Source organism: Oryzias melastigma, linkage group LG19 (genome assembly GCF_002922805.2).
Source record: "Oryzias melastigma strain HK-1 linkage group LG19, ASM292280v2, whole genome shotgun sequence".
Taxonomy (NCBI): domain Eukaryota; kingdom Metazoa; phylum Chordata; class Actinopteri; order Beloniformes; family Adrianichthyidae; genus Oryzias; species Oryzias melastigma.
Genome location: NC_050530.1, coordinates 2,919,349 through 2,932,062, shown reverse-complemented (window position 1 = coordinate 2,932,062; position 12,714 = coordinate 2,919,349). Strand labels below are relative to the sequence as shown.

The 12,714-nt window shown below is 36.4% G+C and overlaps 2 protein-coding genes across 7 annotated transcripts in view; one reads left to right on the top strand and one right to left on the bottom strand.

The window, feature by feature from the left end:
* LOC112154280 (arylsulfatase G) overlaps positions 1–9,002 on the bottom strand; it is a 16,287-nt gene extending 7,285 nt beyond the window's left edge. Inside the window, exons 1-4 of one of the 5 annotated variants that reach the window (XM_036217110.1) lie at positions 8,879–9,002; positions 3,942–4,160; positions 3,640–3,875; positions 909–1,023 (exon numbers count right to left, since the gene is read on the bottom strand). In XM_036217110.1, coding sequence (XP_036073003.1) covers positions 909–1,023; positions 3,640–3,875; positions 3,942–4,147 — 557 coding nt within the window. In that variant the 5' untranslated portion in view covers positions 4,148–4,160; positions 8,879–9,002. Of the gene's footprint in view, positions 1–908; positions 1,024–3,639; positions 3,876–3,941; positions 4,161–4,849; positions 5,163–5,956; positions 6,041–8,878 lie in introns of those variants that run through there. The other 4 variants (XM_036217109.1, XM_036217111.1, XM_036217108.1 and 1 more) reach the window with 4 other exon arrangements.
* LOC112154278 (monocarboxylate transporter 7) overlaps positions 5,666–12,714 on the top strand; it is a 17,784-nt gene continuing 10,735 nt past the window's right edge. Inside the window, exons 1-4 of one of the 2 annotated variants that reach the window (XM_024285101.2) lie at positions 5,666–5,819; positions 9,226–9,466; positions 10,712–10,855; positions 10,933–11,061. In XM_024285101.2, the coding sequence (XP_024140869.1) occupies positions 9,229–9,466; positions 10,712–10,855; positions 10,933–11,061 (511 nt within the window). In that variant the 5' untranslated portion in view covers positions 5,666–5,819; positions 9,226–9,228. Of the gene's footprint in view, positions 5,820–9,012; positions 9,153–9,225; positions 9,467–10,711; positions 10,856–10,932; positions 11,062–12,714 lie in introns of those variants that run through there. The other variant, XM_024285100.2, reaches the window with a different exon arrangement.

Below are 12,714 nucleotides of genomic sequence, written 5' to 3'. Positions count from 1 at the left end.
TACTGCTGTTCTCAATCAGAGGAAGACCCAGCTTGGAATAACAGCCTCCATGTAGACTTCTGCTTTTAACCAAAAGAACAAATGAGATGAAAGGAAGATTACATTTAAAAACAAGTTGGCATTTATTGTTTTGCTTCCTTACTTTCTTTAAAAAAAAAATCCACATTCTATATGTTTTTTATTACGTTTTTTTTTCCTTTTTGACCGAATTTTTCATTTGTTTTTAATACTAAACCGGCCATAAAGGATTAGAAATACAATTTGATATGTAATGTGAAAATTATTCATGTAAAATTGGTTTAAAAAACTTTGAAAACTCAAGTTTTAAACTATTAAAATAAAATAAAACCCCAAAAAACTTAAATTCTTCGTTTACCCTCCATATCTTTATTATGGAGGAATGACGACGACCCTCCACTAGTATTGATTTGATTCAAAATTTAACATAAAGTCTTGACAAAGATGTTATTTTTACATTGAAATTGTTAATATCGCCTGGAATAAATTCTTGGCCTGTTTATTTAGACATTGTTTTGACCTTATTTTTGCTTTATTTGTGTATTTAAACATTTTAATTTTGTCTTTACATGTTTGATCTTTTTCTATAAAACATAAAAACTAACATTTAAGCGAATTTTTGGTGAGTTTTGCAGCAAAATAATGACTAAATTGACTACTCGGAGTTGAGTTTTTTGCATGATTTTAGGTTGATTGTGTAATATAATCAAAAATATATCTGTAAAAGAAAGTTGTAGTGAAAAGATTGCCACTAAAAAACTTTTTAAAGACAAATTAGCAAATCGTAAAGTGAAAATACACGCTCAATAAGGCTCCAGATTACTAAAGTGGCTCACAAATATTCCAAAAACTTTTAGTACATGTTAGAAAAGTGGAAAAAAAAAACATGCCTGATCGACTGAGATCCAGCGGATTCACAAGGAGGACATTTGGGTAGATTATATCCTGGTTTATCGGTACATCCCATGTCGTTACTGTAAGGAATGCCCAGGTAGTAGTCGAAACCTGAAGCAACGGGCAGAAAAAATGCAGCAAATATTCAGGTCTTGACCCACAAACACACTTAAATTAAAGCTCATGATTTGTGATGCAATCAGGAACAGATTACAATCTTATGTTTTACTGCACTTGAGTCCGTCCTGCAAGAATCTCCAGGACTTTTATCTGCACATCTCTGTCAGGGTCACTTGGCGGGGAGCTGAGGAAGAAACCAGCTGCTGGTTTTGTCATGTGACGGGACAGAGCCGGGGTTGTTTGTCACGGGGGACCCCGTTCTGTTCGGACTTGCTATGACAAGCAGAAGGCTGCAGGGGTTCAGGAGGTGTGGGACTGAAGTGGAAAAGTACAGTTTTTTACATTGGAAAAGTTTGTCGGGTCATGATGTTGTGTAACGCGTTTATGTGATTTAACTTGATTGTTACAAGTGAGATGCTGAAGCTTTTTGCTGAAAATGGTGACACAATTTACTTTAATTGCTGAAGGTATTTGCAAAATGTTAAATTTGCTAAAAGATTGGAAATTTCATTTAAGAACTATGAAAGAGCGAAGTTGACATAAATTTCTGAAAAAAACTTCTTGTAAAATTGCTTAAAAATCACTATGCCAATTCTAAAAAAATATTTAGTGTTGCATAAATGTGAGTTAAACTCCAAATTAGTCCAAAAAAGCCTTAGTACATCCCATATTAGCCAAAAAAGTTAACTTATTGCTTAAATACTAGCTAAACTCTAAATTAGCCTACAAGTCTTCAGTAAACCAAATTAGTCAAAAAAGCATTAGCCTGTTGCTAAAATAGAAGCTAAATTGCTAAAATGTTAACCAAACTCCATATTAGCATAAAAACCTCAATAGATGCCAAATTAGCCAAAAAAAAAGCTTATTGCTTAAATACCAGCTAAACTCTAAAATAGCCTAAACATCCCCAGTAAACTAAATTAGTCAACTACACTGGCCTGTTGCTAAAATAGAACTTAAATTCTAAATAAGCCTATAAAAACATTTTGCTAAAATATTAGCCAAACTCCATATTAGCATAAAAAAATCTCTGTAGATTCCAAATGTGCCAAAAAAGCTTATTCCTTAAATACTAGCTAAACTCTAAAATAGCCTAAAAATCCCCAGTATCTTAAATTAGTCAAAAACGCTAGTCTGTTGCTAAAAGAGAGGCTAAATTCTAAATTATCAGATAAAAATATGTTGCTAAAATGTTAGCTTAGGAACTGTATGCTAAAAATTCCCCAGTAAACTAAATTAGTCAAAAAAACATTAGTCTATTGCTAAAATATTAGCCAAACTCCATATTAGCATAAAAACCTTAGTAGATGCCAAATTAGCCAAAAAAGCTTATTGCTTAAATACTTGCTAAACTCTAAAATAGCCTAAAAATCCCCAGTAGACTAAATTAGTCAAAAACGTTAGCATGTTGCTAAAATAGAAGCTAAATTATCCTATAAAAATCTGTTGCTAAATTGTGAGCTAAACTCCATATTAGCATAAAAAACCTCAGTAGATTCCAAATTAGCCAAAAAAAAGTTTAGCCCTTAAATACTAGCTAAACTCTAAAATAACCTAAAAATTCCCCACTGACTAAATTAGTCAAAAAACCATAAGCCTGTTGCTAAAATAGAAGCTAAAGTCCAAATTATCCTTTAAAAATCTGTTGCTAAAATGTTAGCTAAGCTCCATATTAGCATAAAAAAACTCCGTAGATTCCAAATTAGCCAAAAAAAAGCTTATTACTTAAATACTAGCTAAACTCTGAAATAGCCTAAAAATCCCCAAAAATCCCCAGTAAACTAAATTAGTCAAAAACGCTAGCCTGTTGCTAAAATAGAAGATAAGTTCTCAATTATCCTATAAAAATCTGTTGCTAAAATATTAGCCAAACTCCATATTAGCATAAAAAAAATCGCTCTACATTCCAAATTAGCCAAAAAAAGTTCTTCCTTAAACACTAGCTAAACTCTAAAATAGCCTAAAAATCCCCCAGTATCCTAAATTAGTCAAAAACGCTAGCCTGTTGGTAAAACAGAAGCTAAATTCTAAATTATCCTATAAAAATATGTTGCTAAAATATTAGCCAAACTCCATATTAGCATAAAAAATCTCAGATGCTAAATTAGCCAAGAATCTAGGTATAAATAGTTAGAAAATAGGTATAAAATATGAGGTAATCGAAAACAATAACTCTTACTCATTCTTTTTTTTTCTCCTTATGATATAGCACAACTTATTAAATTTGTAACCAGTTGGTTGTTGGTTGCTATGGAAACATTGATTCAGACAGACTTGGACCAATCGCTGCTCACTGACGATGTCTTTTTCCAACATGGAGTGTTGTGGAAAAATGACGTCTTAATTGACTTCATTTGGTTAGTCCTTTTGTAGGGGTGACATCACACTCACTCGGTCCAGTTCTCATATACAGTCAATGGTACCTAGCTTTTACATTTTATTTATTGTGTTTCGTGTTTTAGCATCTCATTTTTGCTTTCTATATTTTCTTTAACATTTTGTGTTCTGGAAATGTAAAATTGTTGAGTTTTTTAACGTGTTGAATGATTTGGACTTCATGGGCCACCGTAGAGGTTTGGTAAACGCTGCTGGCCTGAAGGCGTTCACCTCTGTTGGTCGGGCTGTGTGGACCGTTGTGTCCCAGGTGCCACTTCCCGATCATGGCGGTGTAGTAACCTTCCTTCTGGAGCAGCTGGGGGAAGGTGACTTCAGACAGAGGAAGTCCCGCCACAGACTCCACCGCAAAGTTGTGGGTCACCCCGTTTCGTAGGCCGTAGCGGCCTGTCAGGATGGCGGCGCGGGACGGAGAGCACGTCGAGGCCGGGGAGTGAAAGTCTGTCAACCTGTTATAAAAAAGGTTATGGTTATGAATAAATCCAAACTCATGGAGTCACTTGATGACTCTTCACCTCAGCCCCTGCTCAGCCATTAGGTTCAGATTCGGAGTGTTGTTTGACTTCCTCTCAGGCTGGTTGGCGTCCAGGTCGCCCCAGCCGATGTCATCCGCCAGGATGATGATGAAATTCGGCTTTTTCGCTTGATTTGAAACCGTCGGGAGCATTGAAGTCCAGAACAGCATCCAGACCAGGAGAGGACGGACGTGGCAGTTTGACATTATGGGTCCAAACCTGCAAGTGGATCCAAAAGTTCAGTGATGATCAAAGTTTTCTTTGGTGATTGGTTGATCCAAGATGTTAAAGACAGAAGTTTTACAGTGACTGAGGGTCAATTTATAACAGTAAATAAATGTGTTTTTGTCATCAAATACATTTTGTTTATTATTTTATCTCATTTTTGAACCTTTATTTTACCTGACGCTAAAGATTAGATTAGATTGGATTGGATTGGATTGGATTGGAGTGGATTGGATTGGATTGGATTGGATTATATTAGATTACATTACATTGGATTAGATTAGATTAGATTAGATTAGATTAGATTAGATTAGATTAGATTAGATTAGATTAGAATAGAATAGAATAGAATAGAATAGAATAGAATAGAATAGATTAGATTAGATTAGATTAGATTAGATTAGATTAGATTAGATGGATTGGATTGAAAAACATGACATTGGATTGGATTGGATTAGATTAGATTCGATTAGATTCGATTAGATTCGATTGGATTATACTAAATTAGATTAGATTGAAAAACATTACATTGGATTGGATTAGATTAGATTCGATTAGATTAGATCACATTACATTGGATTATATTAGATTAGATTAGATGGATTGGATTGAAAAACATGACATTGGATTGGTTTCAAACTTTAACTTGTGAGTATCAAAAAGAAAAGTGAAATATGACAAACTGTATTAAAATGTTGAACATCTGTGACTTCCTGAAACATGAAAAATAAACAAAGAGGTCGTTTAACAAAGAACATAGTTTGAGTTACCAGAAACACACTGAAGGACCAAGCTTTGAAATACATTTAAATAAATATAAATTGGTTATTGATCACACGGATATGGAGCTTTTTGGGACCCATTTGCTGGTTACTCTGTTTCTGCTAAAACAACTCCTGGCGTTTTCACACCAGTCTGTCCTGACAGGCCCGTATTTCACTCCGGATTCCTGAGGAGGAAATGCCCGAGCATTGTCAAAGCACGTCGACCTGCAGGTTTCAGAAGCATCAGCATTTACAGTTGATTATTAAACGTCATGTCAGGGGTACGAGTTGATATTTTACACGTCAAATGTGCTGATTTCAGGTAAAAAAGGAGCCGAATTCCTCAAGTTTGAAATTGATTTGAATCAAAGATGCAACAAAATCTGACTCCACAGATCTGAGGACAGTCTTTACGGTTTAAATGAGTCAACGCAAATACTTTTGTATAAGTTTCTATGAATGAAAATTGTTTTAAGAAATTAGAAAAAGTGACTTTATGTTCAGAAACAAACATTTTATGGTTGTTTTTTATTTGTTTTTAAAGCTTTTGCAACCTTAAAACGCATTTATCACACAAATTTCTGAAAGCTCAGCTTGTGTTGAATGATAAGTCTGTAATAGGAGGGGGGAGGCGGGGGGGTTAACTGAGGCGCGCGCGCGCGGGGGGAAACGGTGCTGGAACCGGCTTCAACCAGATTCTCTTTAACCCTTCTCCTGCCCCGCGTGGTTGTATATAAACGTGAAGTGTCAGGGCGTGTGTCTGTGCGCGTGCAAGCATGTTTCCTCATAAACGCGCGTGGACATGATACATGTACAGGAGAGGGAGCGTTGCGCGCAATGACGCAGCGCGGTTGGATTACAGGGGAAACAAACAGCTGCGCGCGCGCGGGTGAGACTGAAAACTTACTACCCGGTTGTTGTTGTTGTTGTTGTTTATAAAGACGAGAAAAAGCGACTTTCTGTTTTGTCTGAGTGAGTTTAAAAACTGAAAAGTTTGATCCAAAGCGGCGACGTGGATGTACTTACAGTGTGGTAACGCGCGCGCGCGCTGCTGCGTCACTGCCAGGAAGAAAGACACGCGCTCATTCATTCAACCCCACAGACTGAAATATAAGGTCAACTTTTAAAGTTTTGTAGTTAAAGCCACGAGATGGCATAAATATACAATTTATTTTGTTTGTTTGTTTTGGAACATTTTGTTCTTCAACTAAAATTATCTTCTTGTTTATTAAAAATAAACTTAAGTAAACAGGATGACCCAATAAAAAATTACATCATATCTGTGTGCTAACAAATAAAGATTAATAAAGATAAATGAGAACAAAAATAAGGTTTGTTTTTACTTTTTATAACTCATTTACACTCTAAAAAAATTGTTTTTTTCAACCTGTTAAGGTTTTATCATGTTTTTGTTACTTTTTGGAGCATTTTGGGGATTTTATCTTAACACAACTAATGTTTTTTTTTCTTTCAGGGTTAAAATAACTCCATAAAAGTTACAGTTAGTCTCTTTTTAACCTTGAAATTTGGTAACAACAATCCAACTTTGGTTATTTTTAACTATATGGAGATTTTTTTTAATTTCATGCTTTATATCTTGTTATAAAAGCGCGTTTGTTTTAAGTTAAAAAAGTTTCCAAATAGTTAAAATGCGTAAAAAAAATCCCAGTACAGATTTTATGTTTTATATAAAACTATTTTTTAGGAGCTTTAACATTGTTTTTACATGTCCATATATTTAATTAGTAATTAATTTGATTTATTTTGATTGTATTTTGTGTTGGGGTTTTATTCTTATTATGTTTACTATTTTAACTAATATTATTTATTCATGTATTTTATTGTGTAAAACCCTTTAGGATGCTTTTTAGCATCAAACATGTGATATAAATAAAGATTAATTTGAATTATTTTGATTTTTTGATTATTTTATCCTAACCTCCAAACAACTAATCTAAACGTTGTAATAATTTAAATATGCAGCTATTTATTGATCGTATACATCCAAAATAAAGTAAAACTATTTCAGTTTAGCTTCATCATTCAAATTCATTCATGCAGCAGTTCAAAACTGAGCTAACTCCAAACAATTTTATGAATCTTCAGAGGAATAAACCATAATCTAAAACTTTGGAGATAAAATCCTGCTTTTTTATTTGTTTTGATTTTAATTCCTGCATATTAATTTGTGATACAAAAGATAATTAACAATAAATCTATGCAGAGGAGACCTCCAATATTGATAAAGTTTTCCCACATTCACTTAAATGAGGACTCAGTGGGTTAGCTTGATTCGCTAGACAGCTGCCCGGTGCACAGTGTAGCGTGCTAGTGAGCTCCGCTGTAGTATACTAGCGAGCTTTATTAAAGCATGCAAGCAAACTTCACTGTAGCATGCTAGCAGGCTCCGCTGAAGTGAGTTAGCGAGCTCCTCTGTAGCATCCTAGTGAGCTCCTCTGTTTTGAGGTAGTGAGCACCACTGTAGCACGCTAGCAAGCGACTCTGTAGCACGCTAGCAAGCACTGCTTTAGTGAGCTTGCAAGGTCCGCTGTAGCAAGCTAGCATCCTCTGCTGTAGTGAGCTAGCGAGCTCTGCTGTAGCATGCTAGCGACCGACTCTGTAGCAAGCTAGCATGCTCCACTGTAGCAAGCTAGCGAGCTCGGCTGTAGTATACTAGCGAGCTTCATTGTAGTATACTAGCGAGCTTCATTGTAGTATACTAGCGAGCTTCATTGTAGTATACTAGCAAGCTTTATTAAAGCATGCAAGTGAACTTCACTGTAGCATGCTAGCGGGCTCTGCTGAAGGGAGTTAGTGAGCTCCTCTGTTTTGAGGTTGTGAGGGGCACTGTAGCATGCTAGCATCCTCTGCTGTAGTGAGCTGGCGAGCTCTGTTTAGCATGCTAGCGAGCGACTCTGTAGCATGCTAGCAAGCATCACTGTAGCATTGTAGTAAGAGTCATTGTAGCATGCTAGCATCCTCTGCTGTAGTGAGCTGGCGAGCTCTGTTTAGCATGCTAGCGAGCGACTCTGTAGCACGCTAGCAAGCACCACTGTAGCATGCTAGCAAGCACCACTGTATCATGCTAGCAATCACCACTGTAGCATTGTAGTAAGAGTCACTGTAGCATGCTAGCATCCTCTGCTGTAGTGAGCTGGCGAGCTCTGCTTTAGCATGCTAGCAAGCGACTCTGTAGCGAGCTAGCATGCTCCACTGTAGCAAGCTAGCGAGCACCGCTTTAGTGAGCTTGGGAGATCCACCGTAGCATGCAAACAAGTTCCTTTGTAAGCTAGCGAGCTCTGCTGTAGAATGCAAGCAAGCTCCTTTGTAGCAAGCTAGCGAGCTCCGCTGTATTGAGCTAGCGAGCTCCGCTGTATTAAGCTAGCGAGCTCCGCTGTCCACCAGGCAGCATGCTAGCTTAGTGAGCCTACCCACTTAAGCTAATGAGGGCAGACACAGGCGGGGCCACCATTTTCTGCCCACTTTCAAACTATAAAGGGCCCAGCTGGTTTTGCTGGCTGGGATGAAGTTTGATCCTTTGTTTTTTGGGCTCTAAAACATCAAACATGAACAAAAATGACTTAAAAACGACAAAAGATGTGGTTCTTTAATTTAAAATTCACACAAATAAAATATTTAACTTATTTTTTATTTTGTTTTTGTGCCAAAACACTATAGATAAAAACTGGAGCCACAATGAAAAATGTTGCAAACTATTTAAATTGTTCAACATTTACATTATTTTAATGAAAATGAATGCATTTCCTTTGAAATGTCTTTTTACTTGATAATGTGATAAAGAAGCTGAACTGTGTTTTTCAAACGCTCCGTGCAGACGGTGTTTGTACAGCAAACATCAGGCGGTGAAAACGCACAGAACGGCTTCATTTTGGGAGGAGGGCGCCAAATATTCCAGTTTATGGGCTTCATTCGTGAGGACAGTTTTACCTCCAGCCTCACCTGTAGAGACGGAGCTGCAGCTTTTATTCTTCCTGGTCTTCTCCTCAAAGTTGGTGAAGAAAAACAGCCGTCCTGTCCTCATCCAAGAATCCGACCCCCCCCTTTTTTTTTTTTTTTTTTTTGACGCATGAGCACAGCCTCAAACCCGAACTCTGATCTCTATTTAAAGGGGTGCAACAAGCAGTCGGAGGAACCTGCCAGAACCAGCTGAGACATAATCAGGAGATCTTCTTTTGGTTGTCTCTAGGCATCACTGTTTCCAGTGCTGAAACTTTTTTTTAAACTTTATTTACAGAAAGTTTTTGCATTTTTATTGTTTTTTTTTTTCTCCACAGGGAATGACACTGTGCAGATTGAAGGATTTGAAACTCCTGGGGCCCAACAAATACTCAGCGGCGCCTGATGGAGGCTGGGGATGGGCGGTGGCAGCGGCCTTCTTCCTGGTGGAGATCTTCACTTATGGAACCATCAAGGTTTTTGGAATCTTCCTGCTGGACCTGATGACGGAGTTCGAGGAGTCCAACAGTCGGGTCTCCTGGATCGTTTCCATCGCCGTCTTCGTCATGACCTTCAACGGTGAAACGTCCTGGATGTGTATTTTAAAGCAGAGACTCTGAGGGGCCGTACAAGACATTATTTATTCTGAACCATTCACATTCATATATATGTATGCGTAAGAGAGTCTATATGTATGCGTAAGAGAGTCTATATGTATGCGAAAGAGAGTCTATATGTATGCGTAAGAGAGTCTATATGTATGCGTAAGAGAGTCTATATGTATGCGAAAGAGAGTCTATATGTATGCGAAAGAGAGTATATATGTATGCGTAAGAGAGTCTATGTATGCGTAAGAGAGTCTATATGTATGCGAAAGAGAGTCTATATGTATGCGTAAGAGAGTATATATGTATGCGAAAGACAGTATATATGTATGCGAAAGACAGTATATATGTATGCGTAAGAGAGTATATATGTATGTGAAAGACAGTATATATGTATGCGAAAGACAGTATATATGTATGCGTAAGAGAGTCTATATGTATGCGAAAGAGAGTCTATATGTATGCGAAAGAGAGTATATATGTATGCGTAAGAGAGTCTATATGTATGCGTAAGAGAGTCTATATGTATGCGAAAGACAGTATATATGTATGCGAAAGAGAGTATATATGTATGCGAAAGAGAGTATATATGTATGCGAAAGAGAGTATATATGTATGCGTAAGAGAGTCTATATGTATGCGAAAGAGTCTATATGTATGCGTAAGAGAGTCTATAGTATGCGAAAGAGAGTCTATATGTATGCGTAAGAGAGTATATGTGTATGCGTAAGAGAGTATATATGTATGCGTAAGAGAGTATATATGTATGCGTAAGAGAGTATATGTATGCGTAAGAGAGTCTATATGTATGCGAAAGAGAGTCTATATGTATGTGAAAGAGAGTCTATGCGTAAGACAGTATATATGTATGCGAAAGACAGTATATATGTATGCGTAAGAGAGTATATATGTATGTGAAAGAGAGTCTATATGTATGCGTAAGAGAGTATATGTATGCGTAAGAGAGTATATATGTATGCGTAAGAGAGTCTATGTATGCGTAAGAGAGTATATATGTATGTGAAAGAGAGTCTATATGTATGCGTAAGAGAGTATATGTATGCGTAAGGGAGTATATGTGTACGTGAGAGTATATATGTATGTGAAAGAGTATATGTATTCGTAATAGAGTATATATGAATGTGAATGGTTCAGAATAAATAATGTCTTGGACCGCACTTCATACAAAACAGATGTCTGATTGATGTGCTCCCTGCAGGTCCTCTCGCCTCCGTGATGACAAACCGCTTCGGCTACCAGTTTGTGGTCATGGTTGGAGGATTGCTCATTTGCTCTGGTACCATCGCCACCGGCTTCACCACCTCCGTCAATCAGATATACCTCACGTATGGTTTAGTTGCAGGTAACATTTTTGCTTTTTCTGCTAAATTCTCCAATTTTCTTGACATTTATTGAAGTTTTATGTCGTCAACTGGGCAGGCTTAGGCTACTGTCTGACCTTCTTGCCCACCGTAACCATCCTGTCTAAGTACTTTAACCGTCGGCGGTCTCTGGTCGTGGCTGTGGCTTCCACAGGAGAGTCTCTGTCGTTATTCGCCCTGGCGCCAGGTGAGAGTTCTTTATTTGTTAAATAACTACGAAGAACTAACTAAATAAGAACATTGCTCCCTTTCATTCATGGAGTTGTAGGACTGTGTTGTATTCTGTATTTGATTTTGTGTTTTGATGCTCCTGACGCTTCATGAAAGGAAACAAATAAAGAAAATAATGTTCACAACTGGCTAAAAAACTGTAAAAAATGAAAGCGTGCCACCTTTAAACTGCCTTATTTCATATATAATTCACAGCAATTATAAATAATAATATAAAATTGTCTAACTGTAGCGATTACAAGTATAAAAGTCTTTAAAGAAGCTTAAAAAAACAGAAAAATGCTAAAATGAACAGCTTAAAATTTAGTTTTTTGGGTTTTTATTATCTTGAACTTCTGCAAAAAAGTGAGCCTATAAAATAATGTGCATACATTAACAGCCAAAAAGTGTTCTTAACCATAGTGTTGTGAAGTTATTCTCACAACTAATTAAATTTACATTTTAAGATGTATTATTTGTCAGTTCCAGGCCTTTTGATTAACTGAGCATAAACTTTTGAAAAAACAAAAAAAAAGCAAAACATAAAGAAGTTAGAAAAAATAAAATAGGCATTTATTAGGACTGGGATTAACAAAGAACAGAAAAAACAAATACATTCAAAACTGAACAACAAATACACAACCAGAGGTCAATAAAAGTGAAAGAACAAAAAAGAGAAAAATGACAGATTGTGTCCATTTTGCTACTTCAAGCAAAAGCAGCAGTGAAGCATGGCGGTGGTAGTACAATGGGATGGTTTTCATAGCAAATTTTCTTTTTGACCTCATCGTCAGTCATTGCGAACATCTGATTGTATAAATTTATGGGTGCAAATACCTTTTATATAAAGCCAAGATAATTTAAAATGAATTTATCCAATCCTAAACAAAATTATAATTTAGAAACAGGATTTAAATGTATTTACTGTAAAATAAAAATGTGGTTTTGAGTTTACGAAGGTGTAAAAAACATCTAAAAGGAACCTTTTTTTGTCTCAAATTGCATTTTGTTTGAATCAAATAGACAGCCTTGTATTTTTTTTCAAAGTTTTGATCATGTCTGTGTCTTTAACCAATGGCCAACAAGGAATTAGAAGCAAATAGATATAAATGGATCTTTCCTCTCTAGACCGGAGTCTGAAGACGACCAGAATTGGTCTGAATGTTTTTCAACATTTCAATGACTCCAAGCAGAGCAACAATAGCACAACAGAGGGGCAGAAAATGTAAAAAATCAATGAGCTGCAGCAGGTCAGTCAAAGTCCAGACGCGAGTCCGACAGACGTGGAGCAACCGTCTACTTCCTGTTTACAAACCTCCAAAACTCAGTGAGGCAAACTCAGAATCCGATTTGCTGAAATGCAAAAGTAAAATTTGCTTAAAGACTGAAAATCGTGTTGAAGAACTTTGAAGGAGCGTTGAAATTTACCTACATTTCTGAAAAATTTCTTGTAAAATTGCTCAAAATCCCTAATGCCAATTTTGGAAAAATATTTAGTGCTTAAGCATAAACTCCAAAATAGCCTAAAATCCCTTAGTAAAGTAATTAGTCAAAAACTTTAGCATGTTGCTAAAATATGAGATAAACTTTAGATTAGCCTAAAAACCCCAGTAAATAACAAATTAGCCAA